The sequence below is a fragment of the Chroicocephalus ridibundus genome, chromosome 3 (assembly GCF_963924245.1).
Source record: "Chroicocephalus ridibundus chromosome 3, bChrRid1.1, whole genome shotgun sequence".
NCBI classification, from domain to species: Eukaryota; Metazoa; Chordata; class Aves; order Charadriiformes; family Laridae; genus Chroicocephalus; species Chroicocephalus ridibundus.
In genome coordinates, this window is record NC_086286.1 from 23,263,940 (window position 1) to 23,286,341 (window position 22,402).

General features: G+C 37.9%; 1 protein-coding gene across 1 annotated transcript; it reads right to left on the minus strand.

Moving 5' to 3' along the window:
- Positions 1-5,612: 5,612 nt before the first annotated feature.
- On the minus strand, positions 5,613-22,376 carry C1D (C1D nuclear receptor corepressor). Its single transcript, XM_063328402.1, has 5 exons — positions 21,821-22,376; positions 13,648-13,794; positions 12,393-12,459; positions 11,879-11,934; positions 5,613-9,013 (listed from the first exon to the last, which is right to left on the minus strand). Exons 1-5 carry the CDS (start codon positions 22,220-22,222, stop codon positions 8,837-8,839), a joined length of 849 nt encoding a protein of 282 aa, XP_063184472.1. The 5' UTR covers positions 22,223-22,376; the 3' UTR covers positions 5,613-8,836.
- Between the last annotated feature and the right edge of the window lie 26 nt (positions 22,377-22,402).

Below are 22,402 nucleotides of genomic sequence, written 5' to 3' on the forward strand. Positions count from 1 at the left end.
AATACTCAGATATCTTAACAACATGGGGGCCACAGATGTGTTAACACACAGTGCCAGCAAAGTCACTCCAGTTAACACCAGCTGAGAATCAGCTTTTGGGTGGGTTTTTTTCCTGCTGTTGGTGAGGCTTTGGTTCAGATGCTTGAATAGAGTAAATTGTTACTAATCTTTGCCAGCTGAGGTAATGGCCACTGAGGTTCCTGAGGCCAGCAGGCTACCCAATACAGGCTTTGTCTTAAATGACATGGAACCTCAAATTCTTTTTGAACACAGATGAGCTTACCACTGTGCATTAACTGAAGGCTTGGCTCAATTATATCTTGGCTTTTTGCTGTGGGAATGGAAGGGTCAGGAAACTCTCTCTGCAAGTCAGAAGTCACTAGCTAATGTCAGAATCTGGCCTCTTTGTCTTCTGAAAACCTGCAAGCAAATCTAAGGACAAAATCTGGCCCTTAATTTTTCTGATAGTACTGCCTCTCCTACATGGCAGAAGACAAAAAAAAAAAAAAAAGAAGTTTGTCCAAGCTTATTTTGTTCTTGTTAATTTTTTTAAGTGGGCCAAGTCTCAGTCTGGGCAGTTTGCCTTGGTTTCCAGAAGGAAAAAAAAGGGACTATAAGGTATAGGTACATCTAGAAATATTAACCTATGCCCCGGAATGACTCATTTATCTACCAAAACTCTGTGTAGTTCTATAGATAAGGGGTGACGTCGAATTCTTAGTCTTTAATGATCTGAGTGTTTTCCAGAAAGTATGATACTTCATTCTACACACCCCAAGAACACCTATTAAAAAGAATGCATCAAATGGACAAGACTTCATTTTACCAGCTCAAACATGGAGCAGATTCACAGTTTAAAAAATAAACAAATCCCCCTCCAAAAAAAAGCCCCATATAGCAACTGTAACCCTTCTTTTCATTATGGTTTGAGTTGAGACAAAAATTTAAGTTTCAAATTTCTAATACATTCAGCATACTTAAACAGTGAAAAGAGGTACACACGCTGGGGTTACCTCTGAGGACGGTGACACATGTGAATTAATTCTATTTTAGTTAAAGTGGTATGAAGTTGAATTCCAGTGTGACTGTAATGTAAATTAATCAGATACATATGAGAGCATCCTTTGTCTATATTAACTTTTTTTAAATCTGAAATCCATATAAAGCTACATTAAAACAATGCTGTTAAAAGTCACAAAGTTGTACTAGATACTGTTTTGCAATTCTGCAAATATAGTATGTTACAGAGCCCTGTCACCATCTGAGATAAATTGGACTTTAATTGCAGAGCCCATATTCCTTCCTAAGCTATTTGTGGCTTCAAAACTGTGCTGAGAGCTCAGTAATGCTGATGACCATGCATGGGAAAACTGGAACACAAGCAAATTAAGGGCCAGTATCTACCATGCAGTTCTCTGAGGTTTCTCTAGAGCCCTAATCTGGACAGATTTTTCACTGGGATAACTTTTCTTTTTAATCTCCAATGCATTTCAGATTTTTACCTCAATGAAAGAGAGTTACAACCTTTAGAAAAACATGGTCAGAAGTTTCAGCTAACATTGCCAATGTGGCCTATACTTTACAAACTATGTTCTTGAAAAAGTTTAACTGCCAGCCTTTTCAGGGGAAAAAAAAATGGCCATGGCAGAGACCAAACATGAAAAAGTCCAATACAAGTAGTTAAAAGCTGGTAAAATTATAAACATCTGGGAAGAGAACATTACCATAACAAGCTGAGGCACTGTGTGGAAGTATCAGTGGTAAGCCCTGTATATAGTAAAAGTAAACAAAGCTTAACAAACACTGTCAAAGCATCAAGGAAGTAGATTTTAACTAGCAGACAAGTAAATTTCACTGGAAGTCAGTGACTTAAGAATCAGCTAGATTTTTTGTGCCATTTTTATTACATAAAGACATTCATACCTACATAAAGCCAAATTCCCAGTTCTTTTATGCTGGATTTTTGCTACTGTGGCCCTAACGAAATAAAGAGTTAAACTGACTTAAAGCAATAGAGAATTAAGCTTGTGATGTTATACACAGTCTCCAACAATAGCATATCACTAATATGCACTTTGCATTCTGTTACACACTGAGAGAAGAACTTACTGCTATCCAGGAGATATATAACTTGCAGGTGGATGTGTAACGTGTGTACATACCTGAGCAGCACCTCATGAGATTAACTGCCTTGATGAAATGCTCTCTCTGTAGAAGCTTTGCAGGAGAAAACGTGTTTTGTCTTGTGTGTGAGTTGGGGAGTAGGTTTGTCTGCCCGGGGCAACAAATTAAAAAGATTGTTTACACTAGCCAACTTGACAGTGTTTGTTACTAGGCATTTCTCCTCCTCACCTTTTAATAATGGGGACAGTAACTTTGTGGCTTTAAACAGTGACTAATTTGTTCCCATGAGGCCAAAAAAGACTCAAGTGTCAAAGAAAAAATAAACATTCTAGTAAACAAAGACTACAACATATTCATGAAAATTAACATTCAGATTGAATGAGAGGATATCAGACTACTGCTTTTTCAGACAATTTTTTCACTTGCATAACTCAGCAGCTGCTCATTTACTTTAACAGATTACTGGTAAACAGCAGCTAAGAATTTGACCCTAGAATTACTACTGTAAGAGAGTTTATTTGTAAGCACAGCTGAGTTTCGTTTCCTTTCTGCCTATTCTGGATCATTGCTATGCAAGATATATCACCATGAATTTGACGTGATCCTTAGCTTGAAAATTATTTTGTTGTTCATGTACTCTTTCGCTATCCCATCTAGGTACCTTTGATATCAAGATTGTCTTGATGTAAAGCTGGAACAACATAGTGCTGAATTAAACCTATTTTCTATCACTTAATATAGGCTTTAAATTTGTCCATGGAATGTGTCCACACTAGACTGAGAAGAAGCCTCTTGACAATACTGAATTATCATACTGAATTGCTTCCATCCATTTGCTGGGGCTGCCAAATTGAAATGATGCATGTCAAGGCAACCCTACACTGAAAAGTAAAAGATAGCCTCTTAAATGTTCCATTTATAAAGCTTTTTATTCACAGTCAAATTTAGTATCCCCTCTGAAATATATCACTTTACAAAATTGATACCTTGCCATTACAAGATTTCCACGCCATATTCACTCAGCTTAGTAGTAAAAACAAGCTTTTGCTCTTTTTCCCTTTGGTACAGCTGATGAAAACTGAGCAGTTCAAGGTCTGCTTCTTAGATCACCAGCACTAAGTATTCCATAGATCTGTATTCTTCCACAGGGAAAGTTAAAAGTCATCAAAAAAGCAAACTGTTAGTTCTATCAGTAAAATATTTCAAGTGCATCATATTGGAAAGCAGAAATTGAAGAAAAAAAACCCAAACTACCACTAATGCTAAGGATACTAAAAGTGATCTGCAAAACAGAAGCATTCATGTGGACTTTCTGGAACTCTCTGCAAGGAATATCACTCAAAACAAATTAGCAAAAAGAAAAATTACACTGTCATGCTGCAGAATGTTAATGCGATTATAAAATGATGACAAATTGCATTATTTACTTTCTGTATTATTTCCCCTAAATTGCTGTGGCCTAACACTTTTTTTTAATCACTGGCAAATAAACTTCTAACTAAGAAACATATATTGTCTTCTTAACTAATGCCCTGTTTTGGCATCTTTACATCTAAGTTTGTGACAAAGTAGTAACCTGCCCACATTTGGGATGCAACCAGTTTCAATTATTTTGGCCCTCCGAGTTGGAAATTTTCTTTGGCTCAAAGTTTGTCAGACTTACTCTTTTGGAAAAGCAGAACATCTCCACAAAGCTTCATGATCATTTCTCCCATTATATTCTGATTTGCATGTCACTGTTTAGCTGAAGTTAATTTTTTTTCAACTTCTGATTTGCATCAAAAATAGTTTGCTTTTGTTTCCTTACACTTTAACTCTCTAAAGCAGCTATACATTACTAGCCAGCCACGTCTGATGGAGGAAAGAAATGACATTCCAATCGTTTCTTTTTTTTTTTTTCTTTTATGGATAACTTGGCACATATCCCAGCTTGTAGAGATGTTAAACAGAGGAAGGTTTTTTCTAGGTATAAGGGGATTTTGCAGTTGCTTTCGGTAGAAGAGAATCCGCATGAATTGAGTCAGAAGTTCAGTGAGATCTTGCCAGAAGGAATCCTATACCACAGAATGCCACTTACACCCAACATACCTCCACCCGTGTTTCCAGTTACAGATTGGAGTTTGCTGTTCACAACTCCCAAAAGCCTTCCTGTGGCCAAGAGTTGATAGAAGCCTTAATCCAGGAAACCAAGGTCCCCTCTTCTGGGGCTGCAGAACCAGGTCTTCATCAATCCCTGGGCAAAGTATGTCATTTGCTATGGAAACCAGGATTTCCCTTCACATTTGTAATGATCCCAGACCCACAGTTAAAAAGTGAATTTCAGTCTACCCTCTTAAATCCTAGAAAATTCTTAATTCTGAGAGAATTAAGTTTGTTTAACTTTTATCATTCCAGATAACTATGTTTTGAGGAGATTTCCATGAAACTGCAACATTAATACTTTCTTGACAAGGCTTCATGCTAGTATTGATTTTCAAGGACCGGAAAAAATAGGATGACTTAATAAAACATCCACACTTGAGGATGGTTTTCCAATAATAAAAATACTAAAGTAGTAATGAGCACCGTGATGTGTTGACTTCCCAACTCATGGTTAGCGTTTATAAAACTGGGAATTTAAGTTTTAGTAAGATTCCTCCTTTGTTTGCAGCCACAGTAAACTCTGTGTCAGAGAGAGAGGTTTTCTAGAAGACCTGCAGAAACTTTACACAGACCTCGTTTCTTAGGTCAAAGACATCCATTTGGTTATAGTAAAAATGTCTTTACATGTCTGGGATAGTTAATGACATGGAGTTTTCTCCCTGCAGTATTTTTTTTGAGAAGCATAGGTGTGTAGGGAGGAAATCTTTCATTAGACATTTGAAGATGCATCTAAGAAAAAGAGAATTCACTGGCTAAAAAGACACTGAGTAGTGGGCCAGACATCCACTACAAAATCTTAAGCCACTGTTTTGATAACTTGAGTAATTTACTTTTCCTGTCCAACTGCAGCAGTTCAATGAAGCCACGCTAATTCAAGGACCAAAGTCCTTGAGGACCAAGTGGAAAGTCTCCCATTGACTCTCAAGTCAATTGAGTTAAATCTCTACTATCTAATGATCTCCAAATTTTGCCAAGTACAGAGCTTCCTGGATGCTCCCAAGTGCTGTTTGCGATTTTAATGTAGCTATTTAACACTAGTGGGGCTTAACATCTTGAGTTGTGTTGTCATTTCTCATCTGAAGGTGGGGTGGGGTTTTTTTGCAAGCTTGGAAAATTCACCATGCAACCTCATACCAAATTCTAGCCACAGCTGCTAACTTCACGTGTTCTTACAAACCTCATCACTTTCTTGGTGCAAAGACTAGAAAGCAAGAAAAGTTCCAAGAACAGTTAAATCATTAAATGCATATATCAAAACAGAATCTTTAACACAATAAATACTATTTTCACTTTTAACTTAAAAACATGAACACAAACCACTAATTTTGACATTGATTAGCCTCTAGTCAATCCAACTACATATCTGTTTCTACCATAACTTAGAGTTTTACATTATTTTAGCATTGCATTACTTAAAAACTTTCTCATAAACAGCATTTTTTTAGTGCTTCTCTTAGCTGGTATGTCTAGCCGGTATTAATTAACCCATAACATATTTATAGCAAAATCAAGACAAAGCAGGCAGGCGTCACACACACCTTAATGTTCTCTTTAAATATCTTAAGTTCATTAATACTTTAATGCACTGGTACTAATAACTTTTGCTGTTAAATAGCAACTCTTTGCATTACATTGGCATTAACTAATGCAGAGTTGGTATTTCTGCACCATATTCAGCACATTCAGCAATGAGACTAGAAGTCTCACAGATGTTTTCCTTCCTTTTCAGGCCCTGTAGAACCATTCTACAAACTACAGCTCATACAGATTTACGCACACAGCCACTGCAAGAAATGTTCTTCTTGCCAGACTCCTATTTTGAGGCAGGAAAGTTTTTATTTTTTATTCCAATATTCATGTAGCTTTTCCAGGGAGGAACTTTTCATGAACAATGTTCAGTCAACTCATTTCATATTTGAGACCTCAGTAAAGTCAAATACCTATCCTGAAGTCTAAATGTTCCAAGAACTTTTCAGTGATATAAAAAACACTTAGCGTTCATGACCTTGTATTTCAGACCTCTTTCTAATAGAGTTGTTAGCGAATAACAAGCATATGGTTAACGCTTCTTAGTTTGTGGGGCATTTGTCGGGGTTGTTTTCTTTGTGTTAGAAAAGCTACAAATCCAGGCTGTGATCAGCCATACTGCTTGATACAAGCTTTTAAAAAAAAAAAGTTTACAAAGTTGCATTTGTTACATCTATTTAAACTGCGGTATCACAAATGCCAAATACCTGTATATAATTAATTATACCAGATGGACTTCTACCTCAGTAAGTCTTAGCTAATAGCTTTACATTATTCTTATTTAAACATTTACCAATGAAACCTGTGTACTTTACTGGACAATGAATTACAATCCTTTTCAGACATTATCCCTTAAAAACAAAAGCTATAATTGAAGCTTTAGACGAAAATCATGTAATGGAAACGTCCTTCAATTCCCTTTTAATTAACAGCACTGTGCGTAAATACAAGCTGAGCTACGCATTTCCTCAAAACAATGCCTCTCAAAGTATAAGATGTTATCTCCCAGAAAATCTCTCCATTAAAGCACTTCTGGCTTGTGCCACGTCAGACCACTTCTATCCTATTGTCTTCCCAATTAGTTCATAGGACACCTGGCCTTTTTTCTTTTTTGAAATTAATGGTTTTCAGATTAACATTTAGAACCTCATGCTTTGCACATGCAGACCTCTACGTGCACACAAAGTCCAGAAGTCTGTTTATAGCAGCAATCATTTGCAGTATCGGGTCGAAAGGGGTACAACACAGGACACACAGACTTCCAAATAAACTCTGTCCAAACCTATTGAGCACACCAAGAGAACTGCTTTACACGAGTATTGCTATCTTTGGTCAAGAACACACTTTGGGTCTTTTTCATTTTTAACCTTAATTAGACAAAAAAAGGCTCCCGAGTCCAAAAGCTTTTGTTTGGTATGACCATGACATTAACCTGTAGAAATAAAGCGTTCTCATTTTAGCTTTCAGCTGGTGCATGTTTACGGACCTTTGATATGCATACTCACCATGAGCAGTCCTGTAGATTTGGGGCAGCAAAGTTAGGTACCTACATGAACATATATAGAAGCAAGTTCTCTTGTTAGTTGGATTGAAGGAATTGCTATTTATTCAAAGACTTTATCTTAAGCAAAAATGTGTAAATTCATACCAGTCACTGAAAATGTTTCTAGAGTTATGCAACAATTATTTGAGTTTAATAAACTTGTCAATGTATTGAGCTTTCACTTTCAAATATATATTTTCAGATAGTCAATGACAAAAGAACCTTCATTTTAGCACCTAATTCAATTTAGTCCATATTCTGCATTGCATGATGCAGTACAACTCTGTAAGGACAGTAACCATCCACTGTACATCATTCAGCTTGCGGTAACTATAGGAAAACTGCATTCATTTGTTCTTATCATTTAGTCTTTCATACTAACAATATTTCCCAACCAATTTTGTATACTGCTACGCAAGCTGCATTTTGGTGAACCAAATTGTTTATTTTTCCTTCATAAGTAATTAGATTACTGCTATACAGCTTTTGGGCTGATAACTGAGTTTTGCTTTGCAGTGTATTGAAAAATGAACTAGTGAGATTCTTCTAAAGAAACTAACACGCCTCCTCTCCTACATGTCTAAGCTTCACATTTTGCAGAAAACAAATAGAATACTTGTAAAACAGAGCGGTAGTTTTTAATCACACTAGAGAATGCTTTCCTTGACAAAGATTTGAGAAATCACAACAGATGACCACACTCCTGCCACCTCAGAGCGTATTTCTCTCTCTCTCACAGTGTCAGCAGTAAGGGATGAGCACCGCAGCCAAAATTCCAATCAAGTTCCTGCACGTGCTGTTTTCTAATAGCTGTCCCCAGCCTGCTCATTTTTTTGGACCCTACAAATTGCCCTTTGGGGATATCTACTTTTTCCATGGACTAGACACAGGGGCTTAGAGTGGAATCCAGGGTGTTTGCTTGTGACCCTTGAAGCTCCGTTTGCTCAGAGGCAACAGAAGTATGGGAATACAGCATACATTCAAGTTGAGAAGCTGAAAAGGAAACGATTTACCACAGTGAATAAACCTTACAAAACTCTAAAAGTAAAGCATTTCACATAATGATGTAATGAGAAAGCAAACATGGCTCTTGCATAAAGACCACAGATTGGACAGCATTGTTTGAGACTTTTTAATATTCAAAAGATTCAGTACATATAAAAAAGTGTCAAACATTCAGCAGTGAAAAAAAAAACGGACTTCTTAGACATTATGAACAAAACATCACTAGTATCTATTACCAGCAAGCACATGTCAGGTCGTTATAATTTGAATAATGAAACGTTACTTCTCTCGCATCAAATGGCACTTTAAAATACACATATAATGTGATTACCTCGGTGACCAGTGTTCTGGACAAAATACAATCCTGTAAAATTCTTAAATACAACTTAATCCAGATGTTGTTATACAGCACCTCTGCAAGATGCATATAGTATGCAAAACAAATTCCTAAATAAGTTCTGGGTGTCTCTAATTTATATAAGGGGAAACAAAGATTTAGTCCATCTTTCTCTTTTTTCCTTTAGCAGGAGTTTTGGAGGTATTTTCATTTTCAGCATTTGGTTCCCAGAGTGCATTTCTTACAAATCTAGAAGCAGCTCCTTTATCGAGTTTGGATGCCTTTTTCTTGTCTGCTATTTCTTTGACCTTGTTCATGTATGTTCTTATCCTCTCCTAGGGAAAAAAAAAAAAAAAAAAGTATATATCACACCATTATCCCAAGATTGCTGCTAAAATAAAAATCAATGAGTAGAAGTTCTCCACACTGTATATTTCCATAAGTATAATACTTAGAAAAATACCATTATTTAAATATATATACCAGGCTCTTTGTAAACTTCAGGCTTGCCCTTTAGCAGATTTTCTACCACAGGTACCTACCATACTAATATTTGCATGACACCCACCGTAATAGAACATAAAGTCCTACAGAAATGACGACTCTGCATCTAATTTACACTAAGACAAGAATTGTTCTTGCAAGAAAAGTTAGAAATACAGAACTCAAATTGGAGTTTGGCCTACATAAAGATGGGACAATAATATTTAGATATTTGACGTATTTATAGATAAATTATACTGTCTGACTACTGTCTACAAAAAAAAAAAAAGAAAATTTAACACGTCCAAGCAAAGCCAAAAAGCATCTTATACAAAATCAAAGACGTTACAAGCATTGCAGAGAACTCTTGTGGTTAAGACCCTAAAATGGTCAAGGGGTCTTACTAGTGAAAATATTTAAGGCACCCTGATGAATTTCCAGCTGTACCAGAAGTTCCCTTTATGACAATAAATAAAAAAGCCTGTCTCCACTGCCATTCCATAAAGCAAGGGGATACTTGCTTTATGGAATGGCAGAGACCAAATCATAGTCATTTGGTGTCTAGAGCTTTTTTTGAAGAAAGCATGGCTTGGATTCACACCACACCTACGTATACACTCCCAGTTTAACAATCTTGTTTATGCACCTACTCATCCTCATCTACTTCTGCAATCAATAAAGAAAATTACTTTGAGAGGGTAACTAAACCCCTCTAAGATGAGCATCACCCTCTGTTAAGTGCCTGCTTCTCTCCACTGACTAGAGAGGACACTTACAGTAATTCTGTAAAATACATAAAAGTTTGGTTGATAGATTTCAAATCTACATATTTAGCCTAATATGGCCTTCAACTCTAGAGCCTTTAGGTGTTACTGTAATACAAACAACAGTAACAGATATATATATATATATATAGTGCTCTACCTGATACCCAAATGATAAACGTGGATTAACAGAACATTTATGGATACTGCTAACTAAATAAACGTTGATATTATGTAACCCACACATTTCTCACACAGCCGTTGACAGCTTTTTGAATCTGGAACAAAAGTTACGAGTCCTACACTACTGAACTGATTTTCAGTTCTCCAGTGACAATTATAAGCAACTGATTTGTCAAAAATTTGGCCACTCTTTCCATAGCAAAAACATAGCTTTAATGAGGAGAGCTTTACAGGGTCTGAAATCATGATAGACTGTAATATTTCTTTGGTGACTGAGATGGCTAATGAGAACAGATGGCAAACCTACATGTATCAACATGGGAAAAAGGAGCTGACAAATGTCAACATGACAAAAGAAATTAACTCTGATAGCTTGAATGTGAGTTTTATTAATACAGTTTGAATCCCTGTGTATTCCCTGTATGTACACAAGGAGAGCAATTCTAAAACCAAAACAATCATGACAGAACAGTCTTTTTTTAATCGCTTTCCACATGAATAAGAACATCTCAATGTTCTTGGAAGGAAAGACTGTGCATTCATTCACCTTGATACTTGTAAAAGGAAAAGAGAACTGGATAAAAATCTAGCCTATGAGAATTCACACATTCTTCAGAGTTAAAACGACTGGCAATTGTGAAGTAAAATACCGGCATAAAATATCCACAGCAGAAGAGATGAAATTTATTTTTTAGTACTGCTAAATTAACACAATATTCAGACAGTATATAATATAGGAGGAACAAGAAACTGACTGAAAGCTCATGAAATATTAACCGATCCATTTTTTAATATGATACAGCCGAGACTACTGAAAACCTCACAAAATTAAAAATAGAAGTACTCTTGTTATTCAGGCTAGCTTTCCACATTTTTCAGTCCTATCTTGCATTCTGCTGGTTATGTAAGGATTACATTTAAGCTAAGTATTTTATAATTGCCCACATTTAATATTTTCATTTATACAGGAATTAAAATGAGTTGCTATAAGTTTTGATTTCTATTTTTTTCTTCAGGCTAAATGATTTGATTTTTTAAGTCAGCAGAATTTTCAGGATAGCCAGCCTTCTATACTGTAGACATGCATCTAAATGGAATATAAAGACAAATCTAAAAGATTTATTGTAGGTTGTAAATATGTCACTAATGCAGAATTACTGGACAATACACATACAACTGGTGCCAAAAAAGCTTTTAGCTTTGTTGCTGAACTGGATTCTTTACTGCTGAGAAAATGAATTAATGGAGGACTTGCAAGGGGGAGGGGGGCTCTTTCCCGTCTTTGCTAGTAAATCAACCATGCTGTACTTTTAGAGTCATACAAAAGTAAGAAAAGGTAGCCTCAGAGATTAACATGAATCCAAGTATTTGTAAGAAAAAAATGCCATACTGGAAGTTATAAATTATTATCAGACATGTAACATTTTTCCATTTAACAGATACAAGTGAAAAGCTGCTCTATTCAGAATCCAATTCTCAAAGGTGGAGAAAAAAGATGACACTGTTCATCTTCTTCTCTAATTTCAGCAGGCTCTACAACTTTGCTTTAAACAGTACTGTTTGGAACTAAAAATACGTCTTTCTTAATTTAGACAGCCCAGCAGGGCATATGAACAGTTACATAACACCAAGTAGCATATGCATGCTATTATGGCAACATATCCATTTTAAACATAGATATAAACATTTTTTTTCCCACTTCTATATCAGTTAACTGTCCCGGACGAGTAAAATATTGCAGTGCATGCAACGTAAGTGTAAGAACCTTACCAGTTCTTTTTTCACTGGATGTTCCTTTGGATTGATTCCCTGAGTAGCCAAGTATACTGCAAGAAAAAAACATGGGGTTTTTTGAAACTGAAGGCTGTGATGACTGGGGACCAATCAGTCAGATACGAAAACTGGAGGTTCCACATAAAACTATTAATAAGAATTGCAGTTAACTGTATTGTTAAGTATCTGACAAACTATTATCAAATATTGCAGTTAGAAATAAATAAATCTAACACAGTTAAACTTTCTGTTAAAAGGATAGAAAAGGCTGCCACAAAAAGAAAGAAAGAAACACTCACACATGTACAAAGTCAGCTTTTGTAAATATAAATTTTTGATTTGGAGTTTCAACATCATTTGTCCTATAGATGGCAATAATTTGGGTCCTCAGGGTAATTACAAGTTTATAATTACTTCTCTATGAAATACGATTATTTCATGTTTGCAGCTGTCTAGAAGGTGTTCAAATGGCAATCATAAATACTACTTTTTCCTCCTACGACATACTTACCCCAGAACATTGAATTTAAAGTGTATACCGAAACCAAATCCATCTTTGCTTGCTCAAGAGGCTCCAACTAGAATGAAAAGAACACACCACATTTGCACAGTTTTAAGCAAGATGTGCACAGATTTAAGTAATATGCACATTTTATAATTGTGAATGTATTCATAAAAAAAACCCACGCTAAATGAGCATATTTTTGCACCACGAGTTCACTGAGACCATGTCTATGCCTATTTCCCTGCCATTCAAAATATTAATTCAAAACAGTTGTTGCTATCAATGGAAAAACAAAACAAAACAAAACAAAAAAAGTCTTAAGATCACAGAAGCTTAAATGTGCATATAGTATACTACAGTCAATGAATACAAACACTACACATGGTAGACTGTGTGTTCAGCACTGCTGTAAAGCAAAGGAAGAATACAGGTAATGAGGTGGGTTTTTTCCTCGACTGTCAAAGTCAATTTATTATTTTAGTCCTATAGGATTTCCAGAAACTCTGATAACATCATTGTACAGCTCACTAGTTCTAACATGGATACTGTCAAAAGATCAGTGTTGTCAAGACTGTTTTCTTCATAATTTATTTGTGTTAGAAATCCTCAGAGGATAAAGAAGTTCCCTCATGTGCTGGCTTTTTCTTGCCCTAAAGTAAGTACATGTTAGGCTTTAAATGCTAAAAGATAGAGGCTTGTATGAAGTCTCCAGGCAGTACCTTGCTCTGTCTTTATGCCCTGAAAAAAACCCACATTTTACAGATTTGTGCTTATAATACAGCTAGAGAAGACAGCACAGTTTTTCAAGCACCAGGTTCTGCAAGTCTAGACTTCCAGAATCAGATCAGTTGTCACTGCTGTCAATTCATCTTTACATCCTTCTGGGTATACCAAGTTCCATTAAGTTTGTTGTGAAAAGGTCTCAGACAAAAATGTGAATGATCTCTGTTACAAAAGAGCACTCAGCATGCACTTTAAGGAAGGTCAGGAATAAGCTAGAATGTCCTCTACCTAAATGACTCACTTGTAGGATCATCACTTTTCAGCTTGAAAGAGCATATATTTCATTGTTTTGTTTGTAAGACTGTCTGGATATCTTAGAAATATAAGAACTTCAAATATTAGGAATCAGGGGTAGGAAGTGTCATATTTGTTATTTCTCTGTGCAGTGGATGACCTAACAGACCCTTTTATTTCAGTTCAGGTTCCCAGGTATTCTTGTATTAATAGCAAAAAGATTGTCAAAACTAAGGTTATTTACCTTTTGGAGAAGCTCATTCCTGGAAACTGACATCATTGTCTTCAGCATCTCATCTACAGAAGCAAGAGATTTTTCAAATGCTGCAAGATAATCATGAATTTCAGTGGGGTATTCTTCTGTATTAATATCATCTTCTGACATTTTCATCTGGAAAGAGGAAACAAAACTAATAATCCTTTTCTTGAAGTCCCTACAGAGTCAAAAGACTGTATTTTACAATGCAAAGCATTACCATTCATTCATTAAACGTTATAAGAAATACCTACTTCTGAAGAGTTCTAGCAGGTAATGTCAATAGTGACACAGTTACAGGTCCTATAATTTTAATTTCAAGGATATCTCCTAACTGCTGTGCAAAATGGCATGAAGGAGCATTACAATTGACATGACTGTAGTACCTATTCTTATAACAGCCCCAAACCAGTATTTAGCTTTTATGGTCTGTGATAGAAAGAAATTATTTGCTTGTTTAAAAGAAGTGCTCTATAAATCACAGTATAAAAAGAGCTACACCAAGCAACCAGCAGCACACTGAAAAAAAAGAAAATGGGGATATGGCTTCAGCCTGTCTTAGGAACAGACATTACTTCAGCTTTAAAGTGGTTATGCAGCACCAGTTATGTCAGGGTCAGTTACATCTTCCAATGCTAAATTTAGGAGTTGATCCAAGAAATTCTTCTTATGAACCCTGTATCCAGTTTTCTGAATTCTCTATGGGGTATTATAATCTGCAAGCTAACTCTACCAGTAACAAAGCTGAGTTGATTTTGGGATTTCAGAATACTCTGGAAATCTTGTAGACACATCTATGCACAGCAACTGTGAGATAAGCAAAGATGTGAAAAATCCCAAAACACTCCCTTTTTTGATCCCAGCATTCATGGTAACATGGCAGGGCTACTGCCAAGCCATCTGGCTGCTGGCTTACAATCGGTGTCTTTAATTCATCTCAAATCATAAACCACTTATTATCTTGGGGAGTTAATGTTACTTAAAGCTCGGTTATTTTCTACAATTTCTGACTGAGCAACAACTTTTGGGACGTTGTAAGGAAAGAAGAGAAGAAATATATTTTTCCTGCCCATTTGGTGAGCTGCATCAAGAACAGTGGGAGCACCTGGACCGTTGCAGTCCATCCTACTTAGGATCAGTGTAATAATCCCACTACCCAGCCGCTGAGTAGAGGGTGAGAATGTAAATTGAAGAAACTGCACTTTGAAAATTTCATCCCTGAACACCAAGCCACACAGCCAGTGCAAACAGCAAGGAAACAGCAAACAGCTGTCACATCACTGGAGTTTGTTTTAGGTAAAGATTTGATCTTTCTCTTTTCCTGGCAAGAGCGTGGTATGGGTGAGAGAGGTTTCTTTTTATTTATCTTCTCTCCTGGAGGTAAAATAGGAGGAAGACTGGAAGGAAAAACAGTGTGGAGCTATTCGAGTTTGTCTGCAACTCCAGTTTTTAACCGCACCAGCGTGACTCCAGAAATGCAATCAGCCAGCTAACAAGCCCAGTTTCACTGCTGTTGTTTAGATAGTTTAAAATTATAATCCTACTCAGCTGCATGACTTTTCATCCTGGTCAGAGCTGTTTTTCAGATTGAGTACAGAATCACAGTGCTAACCATGACATGTTGAAGGTCTCCTCCCTACCCCAGCATGTAACTCACATATGTAAATACTGTTTCAGTCAGCTGCAGCAGACCTAAGCAAGAAAGCTGAGCTGGACCTACAAGATGCTGCCCACAGAAAGGCAAAATACCAATACAATTATTTCTGCCCTTTACGATAGTATTGTTTGTGTTTTGTTCTGTCCTGGCCACCTGCATTTTAATCACCCTTGTCAGGTTGATTAAAAGAGTCCAGAAACAATGTTTGTTGTTAACTTCTAGTCATATAGTACAGCACAGAAAATACTCAAAGCTACAGAAGAAACTAGATTTTCCCAGCTGTTAATACAATTAAGCCTGGTTAGAAGGTATCTGTCAGTACACATTTACACACACAGGGAGAGAGGTGTAATCCAATCCAACAATCATCTACAGAGTTCACCATCGCTACAGCACTTAATCTACTATGGTTTTAATTTGATGGACATGCATGAACATACTGATAAACTCCAACTTTTCTCTCTCTCTTTTAATGTGGGCATCCAGTCCCAGCAACTGCAGGGAAAAAAACCCGCTGAAAAACTCCTGTAGCAGGAATGCGTTACCAGTCAAAACTAACTCATGCTATTTTACAGCAGTTGCAAGGATAAACAGTCACTAGAGCATATATGATATTCCTTCCAATATCTCAAGCTAGACCTAAAGTATAAGACAGAGAAAGAATAGGAAAATCGAAGGAAATCACAGATAACTGTCTAAAATGTATTTTTCTACGATTGCTCTCTCATGAACCATAAAGAATTAAGTTTGCCCTCGTATCACAAGTATTTACTTGTCACTGTCAATTAGCAAGGAAAGGGGAAAAAATGCATCAGTCTTCAATGGAACAAGCCCGTGTACAGTACCCTTCATTGATAAGTCCGGTCCTGCCCAGGGAGGGGGAAGAATTCGTTAGACTTGTGTTTTCTGTTCAACAGGAACTAGCAAGTTCCTACTCCTGCTGCATAGGGACCTCTCTCTTTTCATAAAACTGTTGTTTCAGCATTACTAATCTCTAAGCAGGATCTGTTACAGTGTTGGCACATGCCAACAATAAGGCAGCAGTCAACAGCCTAAAATAGTTTGGATAACATTAAATCAACAAGAACAAACTTACACGACATTAGAAAACATGTACACCGGAAACTCCACAGAGTTGTTTCTGCCAAAATCAATACATAGACTGCACAGTCACACCTGCAGAATGACATAGCCAAGGATGGAAGGCGCTAAGACCACATCAGTTACTCTCTAAACATACCTAAAAGCCACACTGCCCTCAACAGTTGTGTTTCAGTTACTAAATCACAAACAAAATTTTCCTCAAAGTTTTATGAGTGTTTCTCTATATATTTTGAACAGGTAAAAATTTAATTCAGTTCCTGAAGTTGATGTTTACTACAGCAAATCTGTTGGATTTGCAGACTTTCAGCCAAATTGTATTTGGCACAGAGATTCCGCTATTAAAAAGTTAAGGACAGTACAAATATTCAGATAAGAGAAGTTATGAAAATAACTTGCTGGGTAAGCATGTGAATAATGGGTAAGTCTAAAGGAAATAAGGATAAGACAGCATTTTCATTATCAGGTAATAACACCTATGAACACATAATCTGTGGTTGTGTACACGATGGTAATACTTTATAAGATCTTTAATTTTGAGAATGCAAAGGAAAGTTCACAACCCGTAAACATAAAATAGGAAAGAAAAGGCCTACTTTGATTAAGGACACTGAAGCAAACAAATAGTGATGAAAAATGTGGTATGACTTCATAACATCAATCTACCAGAAACAACTTTCCCTTTTCACCCTGAGCTGAAAAACTGCTGTGTAGTTTTTGGGAAAAAAGCATAAAAGAAAAATATATTTGTGGAAGAAAAGGACTTGAAATCACAAAAGTAAACCATTTTAATGAGAAAACTTAGTCATTGCATTTAAGTCTGATCAAAAATTGTCTTACAAGTTTCCACAGATGAAAAATTTCTGAATATTCTGAAATTTCTGAAAAATTCTGAATAAATTATCATTTATTCAGAAACATGACTACATTTATGTAAACTTCTGCTTACACTTCGTTTTCTCTCCAGTCAACATAGTATAAATCAGCAAGCAATACACTCAACCTGCAAAAAGGGAAGGGAGGGAAATACTATGAACCACAGAAAGACACAAACGTGGAGAGAAAGCAAGAGAAAATACCTCTTCTTATGCAGACGGTATAAAAAAGACTAAACTGGTGACAATCATAAGCAGTTTGCCATAGCGTTAATGTGGCTATTGATCTAAGATCCAGCTGAGTTAAATGCTGTATTAAGGAATTTTAAATAAAACTAAACAAAATACAGATGACTCTGCACAATACAATTAGCAAAATTGTCCACCTTCACATTTATCTTTCAGGAAAACGAAGAAAAGAACTCTGCAGACATCTTTCAAGAAAAACACACCCATGACTGGCATACAAAGGTAAGAAAAGGAAAAAGGGAAACCGCAGACAATTTGCAGGTGGCTTTTATGAATAATCTTTTAATATATCTGGTGTTTTAACACAAGGCTTAAAAAGTAATTGCCAGCTGGCTTAAAAAGAAAAACCAAGCCTCCTTTCCTGCCCACCCTCACAGCAAAACTGTATCTGTCATACTGAAAGATATAAACTCTAATTAGGCCCTAGGTACCTCTATGAATGGTGAAAGCAATGCAAGCTACACGCATATATCGACGGGGCAATAGGAAACTCTGAGAGAATTTTAAAACGCTCAGTGTTAGTGTCACGCACAAGGTTTTCCACTGGAATTAAAACTGCCAAGTTCACGATAAAAATGGTGTATTTGAAATATTTTGTAACATGCAAACAGAAGACAAAAAGTAATTTGGCATCCTTCGTTCTGCTTAATATTGCAACTCACTTCACATTTCATGTTAATTCTTACCTATTTCTTAAGCACTAGAAGGCCTTGTCTTCATACTGAGCTCACATCTTTTATTTTTTCAGATTGTTCATTTAACAACAGTTTAGACTTTTCTTCTTTTCACAGATATTTCCAGGTTATATAGAGAAAACCAAAACAAACCCAAAACCTTTTGGTCAGAGCACATAAAAATACTCTTAAATTCAAAACAAATGCATTAGCAACATCAATATGACAAACTGTCTCTGTCAGCTCCTAAAAACTGACACTGTCCTCCCTCTCATGAGTTCTGACTCGCAACCTGGAGTGAATGTAGCTGATATGCACGTGCAGCAGAGATGTCCCTTCTGCTCTAACACTGTAGTTTGCGGCTGTGGCTATAGGACAACAGAGCAACAAGGAACAAGCATCTTAAATTTAAGGCTACCAGAGATCATGACTAAGTTCTTTGATCATAAACCTCTTTTGGGCAGAGAAATCGACTTTATTCCATGTTTGCAAAGCTCTAAGTACAATAGGCTCTAATCTGTGACAGACACTCCTCAGCATTATTGCTGCATAATAATTAGTTGCCCACTAGTTATCCCTGTGTCCACAGATCTGTTTTGCTACTAATGCCTCTCAAGCCAGCTTGGGGCAGCTGGAGAGTATATCTAGTACCATTAGTCAGAGTGCTCTTGCAACGCCAATTCACAATCTTGTTTGCAAGAAAAATTTCCATTGCAAAAGTAATTAAGCCTACCATGAAATACCAAGTATGCACCAACAGGCTTATCTTGATCCCCTTAAAAATATCCCAACTCGAGCCCAATGCAGAATTTGCACTATATTACAAATGGGCAACAGCCGAGCAATCATTTTTAACCCTGCCTTCAAAGCTAGGCTCCAGTCAGCATCGCAACCTGCACAGAACCCTACAGAACAGCTCACAGCCATCAGGCTCTTGATGATGCCACTGAAATAGAGTCTTTTCAGCCTCTAGAGGATTTGCAAGGTTTATTGTGATCTGTCTTAAAAGAAGATTAAAGTTTAAAAGGAGGAAATAATATTTTTGAGGCTCACCTAACACTTCAGCCTGTGGGGGATATCACATTAGAAAATTAGTATCTCATCTTGGCTTAAACAACCCATATTCACCGCAGCCCTATCTATATCCACACAAACCAACTTTGATGTAAACCTTCAACTCAATCTGCATGATTGTAAAACATTTTTATTCTCTGTAATCAGCTGTCCTACATTCCACATCTTTGATGACACAATCATTTCCTCTTCTCAGCAAATCTAATACATCCTAGCTCTTGTTCAGCTCCAACCTGTCGCTACACCCATCAGTAAGTACAATCATAAAACCATCTTTATTCAGGTATGTCCAGAACACTTCTTAGTGAGAGGTTTTCATAAAAGCTTTCACACTCAGACTATGCTACCACAGCTCAGTTCAAGATTGGGGCTTTAAAGTGATGTTCAATTTTTACATCTAAACTGGTCTTTAAAACATACACTTTTGGTTGCACAGAATTTCTTGTACAGCTAAACACTGTCTCCTTGCATAAAATGGTTTACACATCACCAGAGTGGACAAAACTCAGTATCTCTGTATTCCAGTGGGTTTTTGTTCATGACAGCAATCAATACTGAATACCTCTGTCCCACCAAATTCGCAGCGAACAGGAAATAACCTGCCTCTAGTCCATAGCTCTCGTATGCTCTAAACCCTGGAGTTACTACCTCTTCTAAAATTTGCTGACACTCTCCACTGCACTTCATGCAGTACCTTTCTCTACTGTTTAGAACAACGACCCAAATCTATTTTTGTCTGTTCATTGTTTGACTGTGCTAACAAGACTCTGTTCAACTATTAGAAGCGTATTTACCCATTTTTTTGGTTGAACATAACGTGAGAGGTTGTTCTAAACATTGTGTTCTAAGCATCAATCTCAGTAATGCAGGAGAAAAACAGGCAAAATCTTTTCTGCCTATCCCCTAAATAGAATTTAAGAGCTGATAATGTGACAAAAAGGAGACCAGCTACTATCAGCAAAGAAAGGGTATGTGCAAAATCACAGAAGTGAGGGAGTAATAGGGAAAACTCATTTGGAGACATGGAGTTTTCACAGGGATTGAAACAGATTAAATTAAGCATTGTAGAATTGAGAACAGATGAAAAATTGATTCTAAAAATCTTAAAACACTTCAAAGAATTTATCAAAAAGATTTGTGTGATTTCTGCGCTCCATTTCTGATAGGAAGCCTAAGAATTCTAACAAGCGCTTCCAAGTTTCTCATGTTCTGGGGTACAGCCTCACGTTAAGTGTTTTCTGATTTCTGTAGCAAGGGTCATACTGCCACAGGATTAGCAATATCCAAGTATTTTAGGTTGGAAGTATTCTTTTACAATTTTAAAACCAAGAAATGTGGCAGACACCTTTCAATTTTGATTTATTTTACAGTCAAATCTTTCCATTTTTGTTTGTCTCAAAAATGAGGCCTCTTAATTAGCACAATCTAGAGTTTAACTTGCAAATCAAAGTCCCCTACTACATTGCTCGCAGCAACTAACCTTGCAGTCAGGATGCTGTGGCAAAGCGTAAGGAAGGGAACATCTTTACCTCTGTAGGAACATGAGAGAACCTTAAACAGATCTACTTTATTACAAAGTACTTGAGCTCAGTGGTTTTAATTATCACTTGCATTTCTGCTAAGGGAAAAGAGCGGTGCTAGACTATTTTAACCATGGCCTGTACATGCAAACTGCATCTTCTCTTTGAAAGCCGTGCTCTTCTAACAACAGTTACCAAGTTCTCAAGGCTCCTTCCTCTGCAACACTATTTTATTGACATTTAATAGGAACGTCACTGTTTACTGCCTACAGTAGAACCTGCCATCCTCAAGGCAGGGCACCAGCTGAGAAGCCGATAGCCCGTATTCTCTTTCTTGCATGTAACTATACAAACCATGCGTTAAACTGTACTGCACACATCACCCTCAGTTCTGGGAAGTTACGGAGGGGGGTCCCCGCATTTGGGACAGTGACAAGAGAACAACCTGGACAGTTTAACGTGGACTTAGAGCTCCCCTGGAAGCCTGGTTCAGCTCTTGGGCCACACACAGGTCCCTCCATCGCATGCACACCAGGTGAAGTAGAAGTGTGTGAAAACCAAGGCTTTCCCAACACTTTATAACCAAAATCTCCTGTTCTGACACCTCTTTGTGTCAGACGGAACACCTTACCCACCCTTTACAGACATGGTTGAATTTTGAACAGGATTCTGACATCAGACCTGACTTCCCAAATGTGTGTTCGGTCACAACTTCCCACCTCCCTCTTTACAAACGCCTCTAAAAAAAAAAAATTAAACCACACGGAGCGATCTGACTGCGTGGACAACAACTCCCACGCCAAGGACGGACGTCCATGTCCATGTCCATGTCCATGTCCATGTCCATGTCCATGGCCCAGGCCCGCCACCGGCACCCCGGCCCACCGGCCGCGCCACACCACCCGGGGGAGCGGGGGGGGAGCGGGCAGGCCCATCCCGGGGGTGAGGGGTGCCTGTGCAGCCCCACGCGTGGGGTGCGGACACGGGAGAGGCGGGAGGAGCGGCTCTTACCTCCGGGCGGGCAGGCAGGCGGCCGGCCGGCGCAGAGCGGCACCCGGGGCGGGGCCTGTTCCGGCGCGCAGCGGTGACGTCAGTGCAGGTAGGCGGGCTCTGGCACACGCGTGTCCGCCGTGGGGCGGTGCTGGGTCGAGTAACCGCTTCTGGGGAGCCGCGGTACCGGTGACGTGCCAGGTACGGCGATGACGGCGCCTTCCGTCCGTAACGACAAGAAGCTCTTTTAGGGCAGAAAACGCGCTTTTCGGCAGCCAGGCCGTTTAGGTGGAGGAGGTGAAGAGGCGGCGTGTCTCCGGCTGTTCCCACGCGCTTCTCGTTGCGTCCTGGAAAAAGGGAGGCACGAACTGGTTTGAGTGATGGTCCCGTAGTGCCAGAGGTTCCTTGGCTACACCAAGGCATCCCAGGGGGAGAGCGTCCATTCTCACTGACGTTACATATCGTCACCGCATCCTCGAATGAGGGTTGGTCTCCAGTGCTGTTACTGGTTGTAATTTCCACTGGTTTTTCTCCCGAAGATTTCCAGCAAATAAATGCGGGTTCAAAATGCAGTGGATTAATATTTCTCCATGGTGAGAGCTT

Coding starts and splice junctions, on each gene's coding strand:
- C1D (XM_063328402.1), bottom strand. CDS start 22,222: ATGCCTTGGTGTAGCCAAGGAACCTCTGGCACTACGGGACCATCACTC. Junction 13,795..21,820: donor GCCTGCCTGCCCGCCCGGAG/GTAAGAGCCGCT, acceptor TCCTCTTTCCAG/ATGAAAATGTCAGAAGATGA. Junction 11,935..12,392: donor TTTAAATTCAATGTTCTGGG/GTAAGTATGTCG, acceptor TTTTTCTTGCAG/TATACTTGGCTACTCAGGGA.